Genomic DNA, 24,259 nt, shown 5'->3' with positions numbered 1-24,259 from the left:
AAGATCCAGTGCATAAGAAACAAAGTGACAGGAGGTACGTCACCTGTGACCCGGTTATTGGGCAACTCCATTTGCATAGTTGGATACGCAGCCTCCCGCCATTTTATTCTTTCCTTGTCGAAATGTGTTTGCAGATTTAATTTACAGGGATTATATAAATGTATTCTTAAAGAAATATCTTAATTAATAGTATAGTATCGTTTGTAAATAGTATAAAAATAAAGAACAAACCAATCATGAGTAAAAAAGAGAAAATATTTCTCCTTCACCTCAACATTTCCCCAACCCCAGTATTGGTGAGGAGGGGGGGAGGTCGAAGACCGAAATCATAATTGGGTGGTCATAATAATTTGGCCACTAGGTGTATAAACCATGGTTAAAAGCGTCAAAAACTGTAAATTGAACTTACCAACCCTGCTTGAAAGACACAATGTTTGTTTATTCATTCATTTGTTATAATTTTAGTCTTCAATAAACCAACAGTATTAAAAAGATCTTTTAATGTTTTTATTTTTTCGAGAATGAAATATTTACACTGAGAGGAAATGCTGAGTAAAAAGTTGACTAGTTGTTTCACAAGGCATGTCTTTCAATCACTTGTTGTCTTCAGGCTTGAGGCAGCTGTAGGGGGGAGGGGGATCAAAGACAGCATGGTAGGGGGGAGGGAGTTCTTCAGATGCCGTCGTCGTCGCTTCAGGTTCTGTTCTGGTGGAGGATGTTCTGAAAGGCATGGTAAGGAGTGGAGCTGCCACTGCCGGAAGGGTCGACGACGACTGCCTGGAGTAAATGCGCCTTATCCTCTCTCTGTCTGCCCTCACAAAGAAGGCGACCAGCACGAAGAACATGAGGGGCAGGAAGACAGAGAGAATGGCAAAAACTGCCAACCTAGGCTTGCACCTTGATCGGATGGTGAAGGAAGATCGACCAGCATTCGGTTCTTCAGGTATCCAAACCAGTGCGCCGTCATCAGATGCAAAAGAAAGACCTGGAAACGAAATTATCCATTATATTTTACTTGAATTGACTCTTTAAACAGCGACAGTTATAGAAATACAAATTAACGATAAAATAATGATATAGAGGGGCGACTATTTCATATAACAAGAAGAGAAGTTAAATGAAAGTGAGACTAAATGACTACTTTATTTAAAAGTAATGGAGACTACTTTATATAAAAGTAGTCCCCATGAGCATTTGTCCCATTGACTGACGAGTCCTCATGAAACAGTCTTTGGGTTGTTACTTGAGATTGTCCTTAACTTCACGTCATTGCGCGACACGAATCTGGTTCCCGTAAGTTGTTTCGTTTTCAAGTGCCCGAAAATAAGGAAGTCACCACAAGGCTACAGGTATGGTGGATGTTGCAGCATTACCCCTTTGAACCTTGTCAGCGTTTCCTTAATTCATCAGTGACGCATGAGTAGTAAGAAATTTTTACTAAACCTACGTGCCACTTGCATGAATGAGACACGCCTTTGTGGCGCACTCATGCGTCAAGGATTATGGACCGAACCATTATAGCGTGGGGTTTGTTGCCTCACTTTTATTTACTCCACCCTCTTGTCATTCATCAGTTATACCGCAGGAGAAATTCCATAGTAACCATTTAAAATTTTAATTTTAGCCGATCTACAGAAGGAAAAAAAAGCAAATTATCACGGGATTGCTGTTATAAGTATACTTGGTGGGGGTTCAGGTAAATAGCTCATGGAGAAGAAGAAATAATTTAGAGCTTCAAACTAGATTTTTAATGAATCTGATACTGTAAAATTCATGAAAATCCAGTAAATTAAATGGCCTGAACATCGGGAAAGAATGTATGAAGATCGATGCTGTAAGATACTCTTTTTGGCAAATCCCATGGGAAAAAGATCTCGTAGTATACTCCCTCTAATATGGATGGACTGGGTTGAGAATGACAATCTTAACATTCTTAAGGATAAGAATTTGAGAGGAATCACCAAAGGTAGAGATGCCATGAAGGATTTTTACCTCTAGCGTTTTCCGGAAAGTAATTTTATATGTTACGTTAAAAATGGTTTTCTAGAAAAGGCAAGAATCAATGAATTTCTACAACAGGATTACATACCAATGGTGCAAGACGTTGAGAGGCTGCACATGTCGAAGGAGTGTCCGGACTTCATGATTGTGTAGCGGGATCTGTCGATGAGCAATTGAAGACCGAAGTGATTGGTCTTCTCTTTATTGGTATTGAGGGCCACAATCACGTAGAACCCATCGGCGGTGATGTTTACTTTCACTGGTCTCTGAGATACCACATCACACATTGTTTCTTCACCGCTCACTGCCACAGCATAATCACTGCAAAGAAAACAGGTCGTAGTTTAAGTAAATAGAATCTGGAGACAAAAAAAAAGTTTTTTTAAAAAAAAGAAATGCTTAGTGCAGCAAGACGGAAAGTTGATTTGGCAGAAAAAGTCATGAAGGTGCTTTAGAGTTGAAGGGAGATCGTGGAACACTAAATCAAACAGTCTGTAATATGAATTTATTTAATAATGCTCCTTAACTTACCTGACCAATGAAGAATCTTTTTGCCTCTTCATGTTTCTACATGCTGAGAAATATTCATTCTTTGAACAGTCTAGATTCGATATTTGAATCTCTTCTGAGCTTGCTTCTTCCATCGAACTATCATCGGAATTCTGCTGTTCTGAGAGCTTTTGCAAATATTCTTGAACACCGTGTTCACCCTGATTAAATAAATTAAAATGAGTATTTTTTGAAAAAATATATATCAATATATTAAAATAATTAACCATATATTTAAACTTTATGAAAATTAATCTTTTTTATTTTATAAAGATAAATAAAAGGAGTAAAAAAAAGTAAAATAATTTTCCATGAGGTGAACGTTAGGCTTTTGCTATAAGCAAAAGTATTATTGTTGGAGATGTTAGTTAGATTGCTTTCTGTGATAAGTAAAATAATTTTCTTTGATGTAAACGTTAGCTCTTAGCTATATGCAAATGCATTATTGTTGGAAATGTCAGTTAGATTACTTTCTGAGATAAGTAAAATAATTTTCTAGTATGTGAACGTTAACTCTTTGCTATACGCAAATGCATTATTGTAGGAGATGTCAGTTAGATTACATTCAGAAATTGTTTTGAATACAGTTAGAATATATATTTGCCGATTTAAAGATAACTTATGATTGATGGAAATAGGTCTTTCATTTCTAGGGTCTTTCATTTAGCTATACGCAATTGATTCATTTATTTTTCCAAATTATTTATTTTACTTATTTATTTTAATTTAATTTTGTTTATTTTTCAAGTGCATTTGGTGACGTCAAAAACTCTTTTTTAACCAAACATGAAAATGCCAAAAATGAGAACGCAGACACGAAATATTTAAACAAGTCTTAAAGATTTACATGTGTCACCGATTGAACATTTGCGGACAAAAAATTAAGGCAAAGGTATAAAATGTATAAATTTTCATTCTAATTTGTCAAAATTCAATAAATTGTTACAAATAATCTTCGCTTACTCAGCTCCTCAGTAATAAAGCTGCTATAAAACGGACCAAAAACAAAATAAGATTTTCAAACTCATCTTATTTTGTTTATTAAAAATTTCTAGATATAAAAGGTCCATAGTTAAAGTTTGCATTAGTGAGCAATATCCGAATTTCATGAAATTTCATTTCAGTAACGTTAGCAAAATTTCATGAAATTAGGCAAAGACATAAAATAAAACCTCTAGATAAGTTTGCATTATTTGCTTTACTAATATGGAGACTCTGCTACTATCACTATCACTTCTTTACAGCTTGGCCTTCCACATCTCCAGACTTAAATTCTTGCACATCAAAAACAGATTGATCATGACCACATCACACGCGTCTCCGAACTTAATTATAGCACAACACACCATGAATGTATTATTCCCATTATGCTCTACTTTGCGCATTACCTATTACACGATTGAGTATTCACGTCTCCCCCTCTCCGTTACTATGGTTTCGGCAAATCTTGCTTTTTTGCAACACCGGTACGTTTCAGTAAGACGCTGGACAATAGGCAATACTTGCGAGGGGGGGGGGCTACTGGCCGAAGCCATGGTAACGTAGAGGAGGAAGATGTGGAGAGTGGGGATAGTTATGAACTCTTACTTTAAAGACCAGTAGTCTTGCTCCTTCTTGTGATGCACAAGAGTAGATTTCAAGAACTGAAGATGTGAGGAGAAAATATTTGAGTTTGAAGGAGTTTCGACTTCTGCCTCCTCCCAACTTCAAAGAGACGCTCACTTTCTGTTTATTAAGATGGTTGGCGTTGACATGGGGAGACTGGCTTACCTGAAAATAAACTTAGATATTTATCTCACTGCTCTTAAATAATAACGAAAAAAATTAATAAGAAATTATTCAAATTAAAAGGAAAATGTATGTATTTTTTAAAACAAAATGTTCACGAAATTAACATTATTTACGTCGAAAATTATCTCTTAAGCGCAACAAAATTGCTAATTTATGAGTTAAGTGAATCAAGATAATAAAACTAATAAAAATGTCCGTATTTAAAAGTTCATCTTCATATTTTGTAACAGAACTCAACAGAATTGAACAGAATTTTGTGGCAATATGGAAATAACTACATAGAAAGCTAATATAAAAAATAAAATACAAATTAAAAAACATTGTTAAGACGTTGACAAACGTTAAACAAAATTATGGCAGATGTACGTACACATTTCCGTTATTTATGTAAGACTAAATGCTGACTTAAATAGTAGCAATAAATCCAAGAGCGTTCGTAGAGTTTGCTTGAGTTGAGTCTGAGCAATTTCGATATTGATGTAAGCCTTTCCCGGAAATTGACACACAATTTGTTTTCAGCCGTTTGTCATAGACGGTGTATTCCACAAACAGCTAACATATGAAGCCACAATTACGTCGAATTAAAATCGAACAATTATGTCCTCATGCAACAAGACTTTACATTTAGTTTAATTGCTCTGATACGAATTGATCCATTAACAATGGCCCGACTTGAGCAGTCTCATATATTGGTGTGAAACTTGTTGATATTTAATTTTTACCTTTGTTTTAAAATGTGATACGCAAGCTACATCTTCGAATATGTGATGTGCAAATATTACAGCTCTTCTTGGGGGAGTTTTCTTAAATTAGAGTTATAATACAAGATGTCTCAGGTTTTCAAAGTGAGTTATTATTTTTGCATGAAGTGCATGCAACTTGAACATTTATTTTAGTGACTAGTTTTTCAATACAGTTCTTTATTATTTGATGTGTAATTACTCGCATTAAACTATTTTTGTGCAATAGTGTCATTAAACAAATTGAACTGTGACAACATCTTAAGTGCTACTTTTTAATTCACCAGCTTAGCTGAAATTAAACCTCATATTTTTACCACCCTACTGCATATCACTACACAGATAAAACTCAATGATCATCTATCCGCATGAATACGCCTTTACTTCATTTGCATGTCGCCACCTCATAGAAACGCCACAAAATGCAAGCTAAAGATGAATGGGGAAGGGGCCGCCAGCAGCCCCAGGTGCCCAGATGCTTTATACAGTTCAGTTCATCCCATAAGAATGAGCAATCTGCGGCTTCTAACTTTAACTTATCAGTATAAAAGATATGTAGATTAGACACTTGTTTAGTACCTGGTAAGCTACAAAAGGATGATCGGAGGTGAGAGCAATCGCTTCGCACCACACAGTAGATGCTGGTGGTATCAATCTCTGGTCAGTGGCTGAGAGTTCAATTCTGTGTTCGGGCCAGGTCTTTCGCTCTGTGAAGGTAAAGAAGAGGCCGAATACGGCCACTATGAATACAGCTGATAGCACAAACCATCCCGAGATCTTGGAGGTCATCACACTGTGGGGGGAAAATTTGAACATAGCATCATCACATGACATAAGACTGAATTTCATGATAAGNCTGGTCAGTGGCTGAAAGTTCAATTCTGTGTTCGGGCCAGGTCTTTCGCTCTGTGAAAGTAAAGAACAGGCCGAATACGGCCACTATGAATACAGCTGATAGCACAAACCATCCCGAGATCTTGGAGGTCATCACACTGTGGGGGGGAAATTTGAACATAGCATGAGTGCATGACATAGGACTGAATTTCATGACAAATGAAAAGATAATATTATCAATACAACTCAATCGTTTAATCGCAACAATAAGAATAAAAATCGCAACATAATGGAATACGTTTCAATTCAATGTTAAATAGTATATACAACTGGTCGCTATCACTGTTTCTATCATAATAGTTCAACCTCTTTCTTGGGTATCTTATGGTACAGTCAGGAGAAATTGCTTATGTTGTTCACAGTCATTCAAACGTTCTTCCTTCTGCTGAAAAGTCAATTTTTTTGAAATCTCACCTGAAAGCTATATTTTTTACACTTATGTTTTCCTTACCCAAAGCAGTTAACCCAGATAGCAAAATAAGGTTTATTTTAACCCAGAAAATTTTGTTATGCGGTTTACGTGTAAACCTTCTAACTTTAAAACAAGATCTGTGACCATTTGCTCAATTCTACGCACATTACCCTCCTCCAAAACCTTGTAAAACAACCTGCGGTATAAAAACCTTAAATCGAGGTTGACTTAGGGAAGTGTTCCCCAACTCCCGGTCAGCGGATCGGTACCGGTCCGTGGATCAAATAGTACCAGGCCGCCCATTTCATTGAAACTAAATTTAAATTCCTAGTTTTTATACCCCAAATTAAAAATATCTGTGTTCCATTAAAATTTTATTTACTTAAAAAAAGGGGTCCCCGAAAGTAGTGACATAAATTTTAATGTTTGTAATGTGTCATTGTCTCCGATTACCCCCAGATGGAACCGTCTCATTGCAAGGAAACAAGCTCAGTTTTCATTGATTTAACGTTCTAGTAAGTTAAAATGTTAAATCACTTTATATTTATTTTTTGGTGTAACTGTATTTTACTTGGAAGTTGAATACAATTAAATTAAAATTTATAAATCAAAATAATCTAATATATAAACAATCAACGCCCCCCCCTCCTCAGAGGGCCGCGGTAAAAATATCAAACGTTGACAGGTACGCGGTGATAAAAAGGTTGGGGAACACTGACTTAGGGTTCTCAAGCGTGAAAAAATCTATCAAAAAGCTAGTCTCAAGGTGAAAATAATCTTAAATCTAGGTAATTATAAGGTTTCTTTTCGCTAAGTCTTGTATGTTCAGCTGAAATCCACCTTGTCTTGAAATTTTAATGGACAATGCAATTTGATCCTATCGCTAGTGTGACGTCAGCTGAAAACGTCATCATAGACCTAAGTGACCATTCTACCTAAGTGACAATGCTTTTTAAAATAGCTTTAAAAATAATTTTTAATCCTTTTGGGATTGAAACTGCAATATTTTTGGTTTATTGAAAAAAGGTTTTTAGTACAAACATTTTCGCGACAATTAAATGAAAGTTCCGAAACAAGGTTGTCGTAAGGTTAAATATTTTCAGGGAAAGTCGCTCCTTTCATTTTGCCCCAAAAGTCTTACTTACAAGTAAAAAGTATTCCCTCAACAACCATGAGAGAGAGCATTTTCACTATTTCGTGACACATGATTCTGATAATCTGCTCAGCATTATCCTCAGGCCGGTGAGATTAATTCTACACAATTCCATATGTAAATTTCGAGGAGGGGTGAGATTAATTCTCAATTCGGTTTTTACAATTGATTTAAAATTTATGATTTATTTCTGTCACATAAACAATGAAATATGCCTCTATAACTGAAACAAAGAGCACATGTCTGCTAAAGTTAAGTTTATTATTTTTTTATTTGCATGAAAAACTGAATATACGATGAGTGTATTGAAATAATTGAGCAGTAGTGAAATTTGCACTCAAGGAATTAAGTACAAACCGTGCCCAGCGTCCGATATACTGAACAACATCTGGTAATTTTTTTGTCATTTAAAAAAAAATATTTTAAGATTTATTTCTGTTTAGATTACTTTCAAAAGTTTGTTCAGAAAGACAATTAGATTTACCCTAATNTGCTCATGAAAAAAATTTAAAGGGCAGAAAAAAGTTGAGAAAAGCAGATCACAAGGATATTGAAGAAGCATTACTGAAGTGGTTCATCATTCAAAGAAGCCGCAATCTTCCAGTATCTGGACAAATGTCGATGAATTTGCTAAGCGATTTTATGAGATTACTTTTATGTGCTCGAATGGCAGGTTAGACAAGTTTAAAAAGTGGATTAACAGAAAATCAGGAAAAATTATCTCAGAGTCGGGAAATGTTTCCATATCTGATGTTGAGGACTGCTCAACAGCTAAAGATTACTAATTTTTCTTTTTTTTTCTACGCAGGACAAAGAGTAATAAAAAATAACAAATTTTTTGCTACTACATAATATTTTTCAGTCATTTATTTGAATAACGTGTAATAAAAAGGAGGAATTTGGGAGCCATTAGCTAAATTGCCCGCATAACGTATATAGTGAACTCCCGGTTATAGTGAACCAAAATTTCGGTCCCTTGAAGGTTCACTATAGCGGGGTTTGACTGTACAACTCAATCGTTTAATCGCAGCATAATGGAATTCGTTTCATTTCAATGTTAAATAGTGTAAACAACTGGTTGCTGTAACAAATATGGCTATTGTTTCGATGATAATAGTTCAAATTCTGACTTGGGTATCTTATGGTACAGTCAGGAGAAATTGCTCATGTTGTTCATAGTCATTCAAGCGTTTTTCCTCCTGCTCAAAAGTCAAATTTTTGATATCACACCTAGAGGCTATATCTTTTGCACTTACGTTTTCTTTTACCCAAAGCAGTAAAGTCGCTCCTTTCATTTTGTCCCAAAAGTCTTACCTACAAGTAAAAAGTATTCCCTCAACAGCTAGGGGTCTTACTTACAAGTAAAAAAGTATTCCCTCAACAACCAGGGGTCTTACCTACAAGTAAAAAAGTATTCCCTCAAAACCAGGGGTCTTACCTACAAGTAAAAAAGTATTCCCTCAACAACCAGGGGTCTTACCTACAAGTAATCCCTCAACAGCCAGGAGTCTTACCTACAAGTAATTCCTAGAAGTATTTCCTACAAGTATTCCCTCAAGTACAAGTATTCCTACAAGTATCCCCTTACATACAAGTATTCCCTCAACAGTATTAGAGAGAGAGAGAGAGAGAGCATCGTCACAATTTCGTGACCCAATGACACATGATTCTGATAATCTGGTCAGCATTATCCTCAGGCGGGTGAGATTAATTCTACATAATTCTATTTATAAATTTCGGGGGAGATCAATTCTCAATTCCGTTTTTACAATTGATTTAAAATTTATGATTTATTTCTGTCACATAAACAATGATTCTGTCATATAAACTATGAGCCTCTATGATTGTAACAAAGAATACATATCTGATAAAGTTAAGTTTATTATTTTTTTATTTGCATGAAAAACTGAATATACGATGAGTGTATTGAAATAATTGAGCAGTAGTGAAAATTGCACTCAAGGAATTAAGTACAAACCGTGCCCAGCGTCCGATATACTGAACAACATCTGGTAATTTTTTTGTCATTTAAAAAAAAATATTTTAAGATTTATTTCTGTTTAGATTACTTTCAAAAGTTTGTTCAGAAAGACAATTAGATTTACCCTAATTGTCTTCAATGACAAGTAAAAACTATAAGAATAGTGGTAAGAAAGTTAAGAATTTCGATACAAATAACATTTTAGACACATAATTATGTATTCACTAATTATAATAATGTTATTTATATATAGACACATATAAATATGTCATTTATTTATAGACACATAAATAAATAACATTTAAGACACATAAATATATTATTATTTAAGACTCGTGGATTTTGTCTCATAAACAACTTCACTTTTAAATTACATACTAAAATATATTCTCAATATTTAAAAGATACAAAAATTTAAAATAAATCATTTTTTATGCAATAAATAAATGCCACTAATAAAAGTTAACTAAGTTTAATTATTTAAATTTTTTAAAGAAATATTTTATCGTATTTATGAGTTTATTTTTTTAACATCATATTTCTGAGTAAAAATCTGCCACTATTTAATATTTCGATCTCGTGATTATGAACGCTGAGGAAAAAAAACGTTACGCTGATAAAACATTAAAAAAAACTGCATGCGTTGCTGAACGAAAATAGAGAGATCAACATGCATATTAATAGATAAAATGTTGGCATGATTTGAAACAGATAAAATGCTTAACACCGTAATTGGATTGTGACTAGATAAACTAGTTCTATTGAATCTGATTATTTATGATATGCCCTAACAATATTTATGGAGAACTTAATAATGTATACATATAGATAGATTTTTTTTTAAAAAAATGCCTTGAATAACTTCTACTCTATTCTTTGAATTTTAACTTTTCTTAATCTTATTTCATAATAAGAGTCATAAAATATTGCAGTAGATAATTTGTCTTACGAAATCAGACACTTTATCTGAATAAAGCAAATACGAGGATAATATCGTCGAGACTTTCCTTATTTTCTGTTCTTTTTTTTAGATTTTAAAAATAAATGTAGAAGTTTTTTTAATGCTACAAGGAAAATTTCCTATGCTTTGAAAATCCTACTTATTACAAATTCTGCTAATAGTACAGACTTTGGTTCAAAGATTTACAAACAGTATGTTGGGCACTATGACACGAAATATGAATGATAATAAAAAATCTTACTAATAATGCATACCGTGAATTATTTAACGAATGAATTATTTAATTAAACTTTTTTAAAATAGTATCTCAAAATTCAAATAAACAAGTAATACAAAAAAAAATTAAACTCAATTCCTACTCAGGTCAACAAAGAAAAATTTTATTTCAGTTACTTTTTATTAAATAATTAAATAATTTCTCCCATATAAATGAATGAATGGATGAATAAAAAGTATTTTATTTATTAACGATTAAAAATTTTAACAAGATATATAAATATATATAATAAGGAGAGCGTGAACTAATTGTAGGAATTGAAAAAAAAAAGAATATTGGGATTAGGCAACTATAAAAGTATAACTTTGGTGACGTGGACCACACATGCTACCACGTAATGTTCTTTATTGAATTTATCTGGCACAGCGAATATTAAATACAATTGAATATTTAAATGCACGCAATAAACTATTTGCTTAGGTTGAAAATGATCACTGATGTTATTTTTAAAATCTGTGAAAAACTGAATCACTTATAGTAAAATTTAAAACAATGATTAACGCTTAACTCATCAGAAAATTCCATTTCATTTTTCACTCATTCCTATTTAATGAATGAATTAATATAAAAAATGTTATGAATATAATTTAATAAAAAATGCATTAACATTAAGCGTTATCCCCTACAACAGGGATGGCGAACCAATGGCACGCGACACAATATTTTGGGCACGCCACCGATCACAAAGTTCATTATGAAGCATATTAACAATTAAATTAAAATTCACAAAGAACAAAAAAAATAGGCAATTATTGACAAAAAAATTAACAAGTAATGTCAAAAAACAATTAATAATCATAAGAATAAGCTAACAATAATATATNTATATATATATTGATTTAAAAGGTTAAAAAACAGTGTTTTAAATCATTGATACTTTTATTATTTCTTTTCTTAGTTTCAAAATTTATTTTAAGTAAATTACTGCATTAGTTTTAAAATTTATTATTGTTGCATTAATTAATTTCAGCTAACGAAATTACTTTCTTTCTTGGTATGCGTTAAATTCTAACACATTTGAAATTACATTTTTACAAATCTCCTGATTCTTGAGATTAATAGTACAGATTAAAGTAAACATTTAAGTATTTTTTCTCATATGTTTAGCGGTATCTTTGACATTATCAGATTTTCTAAAAAGAACTTTTGTGGGAAAAAATTTTTCAATGAGTAGGTACATAGATTTTTAAAAAAAATTTTTTTAGCTTAACTTATCTATTTTGATATAGGATTAAAAATAAATATTTTAGTATAAATATATGTAGATTAAATATTGATTTATTTTTTGCTGAATGACTACATTTATAAACACAATCTATTACATTTATGGTTTGGTAATTGAAACTTTGTTTTAATAGTTAAAGTATTCTTTAAATTCTCTATTTCATCTAGTCTTTAAATTTCAATCATGCATTTTTTTCAGAATGGTTGCTATGCATTTAAATCTAAGTATTATAATAAAAAATTGTTTTAGGTAGTTCGAGTTTCTATATATATTCTTTTAATATAGTTTTAATGTTAATTATTTTAATTAAATATTCTTATAATATAGTTTTAATATTAATTTAATTTTGATTAAACATTTATAAAGTTTTTTTAGTCATAAATCAAACTTACTGTGCATTTGAATAAAAATCAAAAAAATCTGATTTAATCAAAAAAATCCAATTTAAATCAAAAGAATCTGATTTTTTTGATTTTTTTTTACAAGAATCAAAAAAATCACGAACCCTGAATAAATGACTAGCAAAAAAAAATAATAACTGTCCTGCATAAACTAACATCTTACAACCTAACATAAGTTATTTGTCATCTTATCTGCAACAACAGAAGTCACACTGATCTTACTTTAAGTTGAACTATGCGTATAACTGAGACATTGCAAAATTTTTTTGTTTTTTTTTTTCAAAGTAAATGAATAGTTTTGAGTTGATACTATTTTGTATCATTATTTTCCCAAAAATCACGAAGTCAAAATTATTTGACGGCACGTCCATGATCTCATTAAAAAATTTTTTAGAAAAAATGGCACGTTGGTGCGTAAAGGTTCGCCACCCCTGCCCTACAATCTTATAAAAATGCATTTGATCTTGAGTGGATGAATAAAAAGTATTTCATTAACGAATTGAAAATTTGAACACAATGTACGGAGAGTATGAACTATTAATAGGAATTGAAAAAAACAGTCAGCTGAAAGTGTTTTTAAATTGCTAACGGTAAAGGGGATCATATAAATCTTAAAAAATATTAGTCCTCACTAGTTCATACTTCCAAAACAACTAAATTATTTTTCATAATTGAGCGAAAAATTCAAATGTGTTTTTCAATCTTTTAAACATTAGTTACAAGCATTCAATGTCAATCTGATTTAGCATATGTATATCATCGATTTTAAATCAAAAAATAAATACTAATAAAAGCTTAATAGTACGTAAAGATTTTAAGCATTGCAGAAAATATAATTTTTTTAAATCAAAAATAATTACTTTCCTTGTTTGAGAGAGATAAATGAATGCCCTGAAATTGTTTAAAGATCCTTTTATGTCAAAGAAACGAATAAAGAAAACATTTAAATTCACCGTTTAAATATCTGTATTACATTAGTTTATTAATTTACTTAAGTTTTAACGGTTAGATTTTTGTTAAATTTTTTAATGAATCAGTATCTAATAAAGTTAGCGCTACAGTATTAGTTTATTTTTAATTAAATTTTTAAACAGTTAAAAAAAGTTTTAATAATTTTTAATTCTAATCAATCATTATACGTTATTGGCCTTTATCATGTTAGTTTAATCTGTAACTAAGCGCTCAACAGTTTGTTTTTTCAGTACATAAGCGTGCAACGATTCATTATAATACATTCATTATTTTTAATTAATCACCAACTATTATGATTAGCTCTATTACATTATTTTTACTATTTTTTTAATTAGTTAAAAAATTTTAAATCCATTGTGAACTTTTATTAGTTATTACATTAGTTTATTCTCTTACTAAGCTTTTAAACAGTTACAGAAATATATTCACAATTTTTATTTTTAAATCAGTCATGAACTGTTATGATCAGCTCTATTTCATTAGTTCATTCGTTTACTAAGCTTTTAAGCAGTTACAAAAACGTATTCACATTTTTTATTTTTAAATCAGTCATGAACTGTTATGATCAGCTCTATTACATTAGTTCATTCTACGAAGCTTTTAAACAGTTGCAAAAATATATTCACAATTCTTATTTTTAAATCAGTCATGAACTGTTATGATCAGCTCTATTGCATTAGTTCATTCTTTTACCAAGCTTTTAAGCAGTTAAAATAGTATGAAAACAATTTTTGATTTTAGATAAATCATCAACTGTTATTTTAATAAATTTATTTTATGAGCAAATTATTAAGCAGTTGAAAAAAAATTGCTAATTTTAGACAAATATTAGCCATTATAGAAATAAAAAGTACTCACGTCTTTTCTTTTTGTGTTAGAGTCGTATTAAATAAAAAAGAAAATAATGTTCCTTTCCATATTCCATTTCGTCACAGTTATCACAAAGTATGTATTTTGTGAGACTAAATCAGTTGAATTTCGGACTAGAAAAATAGTCTCTCTCTCTCTATCACTGATGAAATAAAATAATCCTTGAATCTTGTTGTCGATTTGAACCTAATTACGCTGTTATAAATAATTTAATTTTAAGCAAGTGAGTTTTAAAAGTATTTCTTTTGCACTTATCGCCAATTCTCTTCAACATTTCTGTCGATCAGCTTATTGAAACAGCTTACCCCAAAAACAACATCAAGTCTAGCCAAGGTCGATTAATCATTCTGTATCTCTTTTCCATAACATCACAAAAAAACATCGGGTTTTATTGTGTATTTAGTCTGCATTGTTACGAAGGCTGTGGGAAAATAGATCTATTTTATTTGTCTTCTTTTATTGCTCTTAATTTTTAACTATATTGTGATTCTTGTTTTATTTTACTACCGGCTATCGTTCAGTTTAGAACCGAACCCGGTAGAGATCTCGTAATGATTCATAATCTCGTAATGATTTCCGTTTAACCCCAAGATTCGTTTACCTGGCCGCTGTGAGTACTTTTACGTGTCAGCATTGTGGTCGTTGTTAACCGGGATTAGTATGCATGTTACTGTGAGAAACTAAAATTTGTGAATGTCAGCATCCTCCGGCGAATGTTGATATTTGTATAAGCCACTTAGATGAATGCTCGAAAATATTTTTTGTCTGCTGTCTTTGTGAGCCAGGAGTAGTGAATATATATATATATATATATATATATTATAACAGTCACTAAGCAGCCAACCCAATTTTGGATATGTTCAACCCTATAGCCTTATAATTTTGAACCCAGTCCAGAAGACAATGTAACTCAAGCATTGGGAGAAATTATACCTTCGCGGAGGCTTTTTTGATGAAACTAACCCGCATTTGAGTTACATGGAGAGGAAAACCACGAAAACCTTCCACGATTAGCCTGACGGCAAGGAGACCTAAGCATATGAGCCGTCTACCATTAAGGATATATTTACGTCAGCACTGCGGTCGGCGCGAGATGGGTGCGGAATTCGTATCTACCAGCCAAACCTGGGATTTGAATCTGGTTCACTGAAAGGCTAACGCTCAATCCCCCCGAGGCAACACGACTCATATGTTACTGTGTTTTATTTTATTAATCCCAAGTGTACAATAGCTTAAAAGTTATCAAGGTTTTATGTAAAAGTTTTTATTCAAACTTATTTAAAACACTAAAGCCGTTAATATGCGCAATGCCTACCTTAATCTGAAGAATAATTAGTGTCATCCTTAAAAGTGTTTCGTATCATTAAAGTTTGTTTCTTTCATTCTATAAACTAATTTGTTGATTGTTTTGACTTGATTCTTCCGGTGTTGAAAAATAAATAAATGACAATATGCTAATTTCCTTGATTGTAATAATATTTTTTAGTCCTTAAAGTTACTGTTTCTACCAACTAACATGTTAATTATAGAGAGAAGTCTTAATTTATTATACATCGAAAAATAAATTAATATTATTATGTTAATTTCAGTGCGCAGATACGTTTATCAAACAAAGACCTTATCTTCACATTAACGTGTGTCAATCGTAAGTGATGTGCAGTTTATCTAGGTAAGACTGTCTAGATAATCTATAAAATGAGACCATTTTTGTGTATTTTAACGGCAGATTAGCTAAATAATCTGTATAATAATTGATTTCTAGACTTACACATATCGTCTGATATTAATATCTGTAAAAGTTGTTATTTAAATACTCTTTTTCCGTTAAATTCAATGAAATCAAAATTAAGTCATTAGTTCTAATAGTGCAGAGTTTTATGTGGGAAAATTGTAACTTTTGATTTATTCCACTTAACCTATAAAGCCCTTAAAACTGGTAGTTAAAAATGGTTAAAAGTTTGTTTTAATGGAATTTAACGTAAAAAAATAGATAAAAACATTACCTTGTTTGCAGTATCAGAATTGTATATAGGCACATAAATCTTATAACATTTGAACTATTAGACCAAATGGATATGAATCAAAATTTTGACGACACAGAATCTCAATAAAATCGAAACTATTAGTCCTAACAACTTGGGATATTTGATTAAGAGGAAAAAAAAGAGGTAAACAGTACCTTGATTATCTAAATAACAATATTAAAGTCTTATCTCTTTTTTACTTCCCCCAGTGATAAAAATTTTATGCTTTATAAGAAAAAGCACAATTTTTTCAGCCGCTTTATCATTATGGTAACTATTTATTCTTGTCGTAAATGCGCCGTTATTCCCCTTAAAATTACCAACTTTCAAGGTACCATTTACACACTAGATTGTTTTTCTTGAAATAATAAGTAAACATAAAGTGATTATTTCTACCTCAATAAACAATTGTCTATTATACAGTCTCTGGTGAAATTATTCGCCGCACTATATGATTCTATGCGAAATCTTAATTATCAGGTGATACTCTATACAGCTTTATTGTTTTTATGTGACTGAAACCGGTTTGCACTTGTTTACGTTAGTGTATAAATTGGTTAAATTAGACGATATATAATATAAATTTGAGGATTGAATAAATTAGACAATATTTTACATAAATATGGAATATTTATTATATCAAGCATTATCTATTATATATAATTCTTTTACGTGGCTCCCAAATTTTGGCTGTATNCCAGAACGTGGTTCATCTTCAATGTTGAAATTCCCAGTATTAAACTTTCGAAACCAAACTTTTACTGTATCCTCATAAGAAACAGTATTGAAACCTAAACGTTCACACATTTTCTTGTGGCATTCAGTTACACTTAGTTTATTTCGGAACTCATAGTACATAATGGGTCTGATCTGTTAACGTGATAGCTCCATTTTAAGAAATTTTTTGGTGCACAAGATGATAAAGTTTTGACAAACAAATTACACAGTTGTGTAGTTCCAACTTTCTGCTTTAAAATACAAAAGCCCGTTTCAAAAAAAGTTAACCACCACGGCAATGGCTGCTGCTAGCACGGAGGTATTTCCCTTTGGCGGAAAACTTTTTACTCAACCTGATATTTAAACATACGTGTAATGGATTTTTATTCATGAGATTTTTTATATGCTTCCAATTGGTATTTATTTTTAACGTATTGCATTACAATGCTAACCAATTGATACAGGAGCGTAAACATATGCTAACCGATTTCATCCGAGTAAAAGTAATGCAGCTGTATAGTATCACTTGAAAATTATAATTTCACATAGAATCTTATAGCGCGTCTAATAAATGCCACGGACTGTAAAGTAGTAATTGTCTGGCTATTTAAGAGCTTAATAAAACTCTAAAATGATTTAAGGTTTTTTCGTTTATTTTTTTTTTTTAATAAATCAGAAATTTCATTACATGTTAGATGTGATATCGATAAATCGATGTTCATTACATCAATCGATGCTCTTTATCTGAAAAACTAGCTTGTTAAGCATTTTACTGACACCAGAAGGTCAAGTGTCTGGAATTTGCATGAATGATAAGAAATCGTTCAAGAAATAATGAATTGAATCCAATAGAGAAAGAAGTTCAATGATAAGAACTCTAGTTACAAAAATTTGGGCACTTTAAGTAACAACGCAGCCAAAAACCGATTTGAGTTTCGACACATAATGAATTGGAAAATTCAAGAAAGAAATAAGAGTGTAAACAATTAAAAGATAGAATAATCTACATACATGTGCTTAACTTATCATAAAACTTATTGATTTTCTTATACTATATATGAGTCGCTCAGAAGCCAATGCGGTTAAGTCCAAAACACAACAATTGAGAAAATTAATGTTTTTTGATACATTAGTTTTTAAAATTCCTGGTTTATTAACTTAATTAGAAAAGTGTATAAACTCTTTTTTCGAGGTGTAAACTCTGCAAGAAAAACAAGATATGTACAGGATGTGTAAATAAAAACGTAAGTATTTATTGAAATAATGACAGCATCTTAAAAATTTTAGGACTTACACCTTTTAGCAGCTGAAAAAGATAAGAAATTTATGTCTTCTAGTATAAACGAACTTCGATTTTTCTCAATCATCACTAGATACAGTGACTAATAGAAAATAAACTGTTGGATTATTTCAAAAATTGATTTTTACTTCAAAACTAAAGTGGCACTTTTCTTTGTTTTAGGAAATGAAAAAAAAAATTTAAAAAAATAAAAAATACCACATTTTAAAAAAATACTACAAAAAATACCATACCATTTTTGGTGAAGAAATACTACCGTAGTATTAAAAATACTACGCCTGGCAACCCTGGTTACTATGAATTTCTTATTTTACAGTGGTACCAACAAATATCAAAAGAAGAAGAATAATTTAATTTTTATTTCAAAAATTGTGTAAAAAAATATTGATAAAAGGTGAACTTATTCACAATGGCTTCTGAAATTATTATGTAATATATTCAGAAGCTATTAAAAAAAGGGCTGTCTCACCTAGAAAAAAGTAACCAACGAGTAAATCCTTTAATAACTAAGAAGATTATTATTTATTTCATCAAAATTTCCAAAAATCAGAAAATATCAAAAAATGGACTTAACCGCATTGGCTTCTGAGCGGCTCATATATATAAAGAAAATTGCTTTCAAAATGTCATAAAAAAAAACAATGGCTACTCAACTAAAGTGATTAATTCTATATAAAATCATTGTAAATTATAAATAAATTTACCAAAAACTTCTTTATCAATTTATATATTTTTATTATGTGCAACTCCATTTCAAGCAAGTCCGTGGCTAAAAATCTGTGCAAAATAGGCTATTCATGTTTCTTTATTGTTCTCACTTTTTCTTAAATGTATATTAATTTTATAAAATCATTAAAATTGTATAATTAAAAGTCAACCTCATTAATTATAAACTTCTTTAAATTATCCAGTATAATATTATTACCTTGCGCAAATCCATTTTTGGAGCAATCCTTGGTAACTAACAAATCAAACACGCTTCAGTACTGCAGTAAGAACGCGCTACTGAACAAAAACCTTCTATTTACGCTTTTAGTTCAATTTGCGTTTCCGTTTTCATATTAGGGACCGAGGGTGTGCGGTATTGGTCCTCGTTAAACTGTGCTGCCGTAAAGTGGTCGACTTCGCGCGCAGGTCGTTGGGCTACCGAAGCGGGGGTGCCATCCCCTCTGCAGAGGATCAAAATTGTGATGGCATGTCTTCGGATCATCCTCAGGGATGCTTCCCAGACCGTCGCCAATAGCCCATTGTGCAGCTCTAGTGCGACGTAAATGAAACTACAACTACAACTTGGTAACTAACAAATCAAACACGCTTCAGTACCGCAGTAAGAACGCGCTATTGAACAAAAACCTTCTATTTACGCTTTTAGTTCAATTTGCGTTTCCGTTTTCATATTTCGTAGTCTGGTTATCTTATTGTGAAAATATTGTCAATCATAATTGAAAGTTTCCCGTCCATGTAAGTTCATTTGAAGTCGCTACTCGCTTTATGGATTTCGTTTTGTGTCTTGCTCTGTTTTTTCGTTACACTTTTTTTCTTGAAATTTTATTTTCTGTTTTTCATATAATATTTTTTACTTAACGTGTTCTATTTTGCTCTATTGTTGATTGCTTCTCATGCTATTGTATTGATAAATTTTGCTTTGGCTACATTGAAACAATATTAGTTAGCACTCTTTTTTGCGGATATAATCGTGTGAGCTGATGAAGAGTTCATATCCTTTATCCCGGGTTTTTATTCATATTTTTTAATGTTATTTTTTTTATTTTAATAATTTTTTTCTTATCTTTTCANTACGACGAGCCGTTCGAGCGGGATATGCGAAAAACGAAATAGAATTTTCTTTTTAGTTAAGCGTTAACCATTATTTCAAATTTAACTGCAAGAAATTCAATTTTTCAAATATTTTAGCGATAACATTAGTGATATTTGATTCCTTATATCAAGAAAATGATCAAAAAAAATGAATGAAATGAAAAATGATCAAGAAAAGAGTTTGTTGCTTATACTTTAATGTTTAATTATTTTTTATTCGTTAGGTCAAATAAATTCATAAGTCCGCAAAATTAAAGGAAGAATAGCACTAATTGACTAAGAAGAAAAAGTCGACATACTCTTATTGACACCAATGATAATTAATTTCCGTAATAATTACTAATTAAAATAAACGAAATGGGCTATGTTACATGGCAAAATTAAAGGAGTAAAGGAACTTATTCGTTTAGTAGAACCGTTAAAAATCGCCATATTATTATTGGCGTATATGATACTTAATTTATGTTGATAATATGTAATAATTAAATTTAAAAAAATAACCTATCAACTAAAACGTAAAGTTAACGTAGAAAAGATACTTATTCAGTTTGGGGATATTATTATCTGCCATATAATTACTGAAACCAATGCTTAATTATTATTGGTAACATATATTAATTGAAATACCGTAGAAACTGCCGTACTGGAGAAAATTGCCATACGCAGATCACAATTAATTTTGGCAATATGCACTACTGATATAATGATAATGGGTGCAGTTTTAATAAGAATTCTACCACGGGTTTTACGTAGTTTCAGAAAATATTCTTCCAGCGGAAGAAAAGATAGCGTATTTATATTTTAATGAATTATACTTGGAATAACTTTTTTCCACCACTACTTATAAATATTTTAAACAGTTAACTTATGGTCGGGTAAAGAATTGATCACATAAAAATTTTACTTGCTCTTAAAATTTCAGCATCAGTTTGCTGCCAATGATAAATGTACTTCGTACAAAACCCAAATATTGAAGAACTATGTTGTTGTTGTAGTTTATTTACGTCGCCCTAGAGATGCACAATGGGCTATTGGCGACGCTCTGCGAAACATCCCTGAGGATGATCCGAAGACATGCCATCAAAATTTTGATCCTCTGCATAGGGGATGGCACCCCCGCTTTGGTAGCCCGACGACCTGCACGCGATGTCGAGCACTTTGCGGTAGAACAGTTTAACGAGGACCAATTCCGCTCACCCTCGGTCTTACGCAGACTGATCCAAGTGGTCACCCACCCGCTCACTGACCACAGCCAGTGATGCTTGACTTCGGTGATCTGCTGAGAAGAAGAACTATGGAATAAGTACCAAATATACAAATATAGGGATAATGTATTATATAGTTATTGTTGAAACTGCACAGCATTGTGATTTAAATGATTATCAAATACTAATTAATAGTTTTAAAACTATAAGCAGTTTTAATATTGATACTGTGAAAATAAGTGTCTTACTGACCCTTGAAGGGGATACGAACCGGAGAGGATGTTGGTAAATTTTGCCTATCAAGAATTAGCCGCGAGCAATATCATCTTTACAAGTGATGCTAAATACGGTTAATCTCTATTTTGATGAGATCAACTACACAGAGAGTGTTTTGCTTGTTATAATAACGTAAAGCCATAGGGAAGGGCAACAAATAATAATAAATAAATCAATAAAATTATTTTAGGTTTGATAATTGAGCTCAGTGGAAAAACCAGATAAGTTATACTTTCAGATAGGCTATAATCAGTGTAAGAAGAAAAACAACTGTTTTATTACCTATCCACTAGAAGGTGGGACTAATAATTCTTTGTCTTATTTTATTTCCCACTGCCTAATTTGAAAATTCAACCGTACTAATTTGAATGTGAATTAGTAATGTTTAGATTGAAGTGAAAAAGAAGGAAAATATTGTTACATTTAATGTACTCATATTGAGGCAACCACTTTATTTTCACTGATCTAAAATACCCCTAAAAATGTCACTTACCTGGTTCTTCCACTAAGCTTTTCAGTGCTGTCGGTATATGCGTTTCAGATTTGTGCATGATTTCGTAATGTTGATCAGTACGGATTAAGTGATTTTATTTTTTTTCATCCCACACGAAGAACGGACATTCAGCTACCGTATATATAAAAAGAAAAAAATGTGAAGAAAAAAAGCAAAGAAGAAAATTTTACAGAGACTTTACTTTTCAGCTATGTGAACTACAGCATAGAGAACGTGAACATAAATAAAATTACTCAAGCTATGAAATAATTTTAACAAACTAACATATATCTGAGAGGGGAATTACAGTAGAGTGAATGTTAACATGATTGTAATTATTCAAGCTAGGCAACAATTTTAGAGACAAACATATATCATAGATGGGAATTACAGAACAGTGGATTTCACCATGATTTTGTAATTATTCAAGCAAGGATATTGATTTTAAAGGCATTTCAGAAATTGGAAAAACAGCATAATGAATGTGAACATGTTTATAATAGTTACTAAAGCGAAGAAATCAATTCTAGATATTAATACATTTCATAGATCGTAACAACTTCATGGTGGATATAATTATTAAATCGAGGAAATTAATTATAGATTTCAATACATTTCAGAGATTGTAACAACTTCATGGTGGATGTAATTATTAAAGCGAGGAAATTAATTATAGATTTTAATACATTTCAGAGAGTGTAACAACTTCATAGTGGATGTAATTATTAAAGGAAGGAAATTAATTCTAGATATTAACACATTTCAGAGATTGTAACAACTTCATGGTGGATGTAATTATTAAAGTGAGGAAATTAATTCTAGATATTAATACATTTCAGTGATTGTAGCAACTTCATGGTGGATGTAATTATTAAAGTGAGGAAATTAATTTAGAATCACTCACCTGAATTAGACGTTATCCAAAATACATAGGGTGAAAAAAAATCGCATACATACGTGCGATCTGGTAAACTTTGGATTCGAGATAAGATGACGTCGATCTGTGAACTACTCTCTCAGTGCAAACAAAAGAAAATGAAGGAAGGAACGTATGATGGACAGCGCACTGGTATTTTATCTTTAAAATACCACAAATAAGGGAAGGATGCAGATAGAGATAATAAACCGTCCATTAAAATCGCCGAAAATTCTCTTATCTTATATAATACGGCAGTTACATTCCTGTTTGAGCACGATTTTGGTAATCTGATTATATGCAGAGTGCGTCCAAAAATTAGACACGTGCGTTGTTTGGAAAATACACTTTTGATCAAAGAAGTATTTAATAAATAAATGAAAAGTAAATAAAAGAATCGGCTTTAAATAATTTGTATTATACTATTCGCTGACACAAAAATATTCTAACCCCCCCCCCCGTATGAGTAAACTGAATTCTGGCTTCTTATGATATACTATCGTTAAAAGACTAATTTCACAAAAAAATACTTAAAAAGAAAATTATCACTTAATGAAAATTATGAATAGTTAAAATGTTATGTTTATGAATATTCGTTTATATGATAATAATTAGATTTAAAAAAATTTCTCAGCTTTAACCTAAGATATTTTAATTTCATTTGCTAATTTTCAATAAAATTCTCCATATTGATATTAACTTTTTACGTTCGTATGGATACTGTAGAGTATCAAACTTTTTTTAATCTTTTATCCGTACAATGCTAAGAAAAAAAGAAGAAAAAGAATTTCCTCAATAACATTTGGTTTAATCAATGTATCTTCACATTCTGGAACTTTATCTAAATAGTTCGAGGGAGTGACTTCAAATATGCTAATTAATTAGAGCATGCAATATTTTAAGTTGCAAAATCAGACACAGAAACGTACTTGCTATAACTAAACATACAGATTTGGGTATGTGATCCCCAAAATATAGAAGTTATCTGCAATCTGGAAAATATGGTTTAGACAGGAGAACAGGCATAATTTTGGTCCCCTTAATGCTAATATTACTTTTTGCTTACTTCACTGCTCCAAGAACACTTTCTAAGCAAATCGAAGCAACACAATACACTAATAGATTTAGTTATAAGTTAATAATTTTTAATAATTATTTTTATAGCAACAAAGACTTGAGTAGAAAGAGTGAAATTTTCTACAAAATTTAAAGTGCGTAATTTTAAATGAAAAACCATAAGAAAAGAATTTGCATGAAAACTGCTGTCGAAAAGTTTCTGCTTC

General features: G+C 31.2%; 1 protein-coding gene across 2 annotated transcripts; it reads right to left on the bottom strand.

Annotated features, from left to right (window-relative positions):
* Positions 1-485: 485 nt before the first annotated feature.
* Positions 486-23,189, bottom strand: LOC107443054 (uncharacterized). Of its 2 annotated transcripts, none has more exons than XM_016056795.3 (6): positions 22,965-23,189; positions 5,661-5,874; positions 4,138-4,320; positions 2,533-2,711; positions 2,090-2,322; positions 486-985 (listed from the first exon to the last, which is right to left on the bottom strand). In XM_016056795.3, exons 2-6 carry the CDS (start codon positions 5,868-5,870, stop codon positions 594-596), a joined length of 1,197 nt encoding a protein of 398 aa, XP_015912281.2. In that variant the 5' UTR covers positions 5,871-5,874; positions 22,965-23,189; the 3' UTR covers positions 486-593. The 2 variants fall into 2 exon arrangements, with proteins under 2 accessions (XP_015912281.2, XP_071034342.1); XM_071178241.1 differs by lacking the exon at positions 22,965-23,189 and adding an exon at positions 14,216-14,547.
* Between the last annotated feature and the right edge of the window lie 1,070 nt (positions 23,190-24,259).

This window comes from Parasteatoda tepidariorum, chromosome 3, assembly GCF_043381705.1.
Source record: "Parasteatoda tepidariorum isolate YZ-2023 chromosome 3, CAS_Ptep_4.0, whole genome shotgun sequence".
Classification (NCBI taxonomy): Eukaryota; Metazoa; Arthropoda; class Arachnida; order Araneae; family Theridiidae; genus Parasteatoda; species Parasteatoda tepidariorum.
This window is presented reverse-complemented; position numbering and strand designations above follow the sequence as displayed.

Coding starts and splice junctions, on each gene's coding strand:
- LOC107443054 (XM_016056795.3), bottom strand. CDS start 5,870: ATGACCTCCAAGATCTCGGGATGGTTTGTGCTATCAGCTGTATTCATA. Junction 2,712..4,137: donor CAAGACTACTGGTCTTTAAA/GTAAGAGTTCAT, acceptor TTATTTAATCAG/GGTGAACACGGTGTTCAAGA. Junction 986..2,089: donor CTCAACGTCTTGCACCATTG/GTATGTAATCCT, acceptor TTTCGTTTCCAG/GTCTTTCTTTTGCATCTGAT.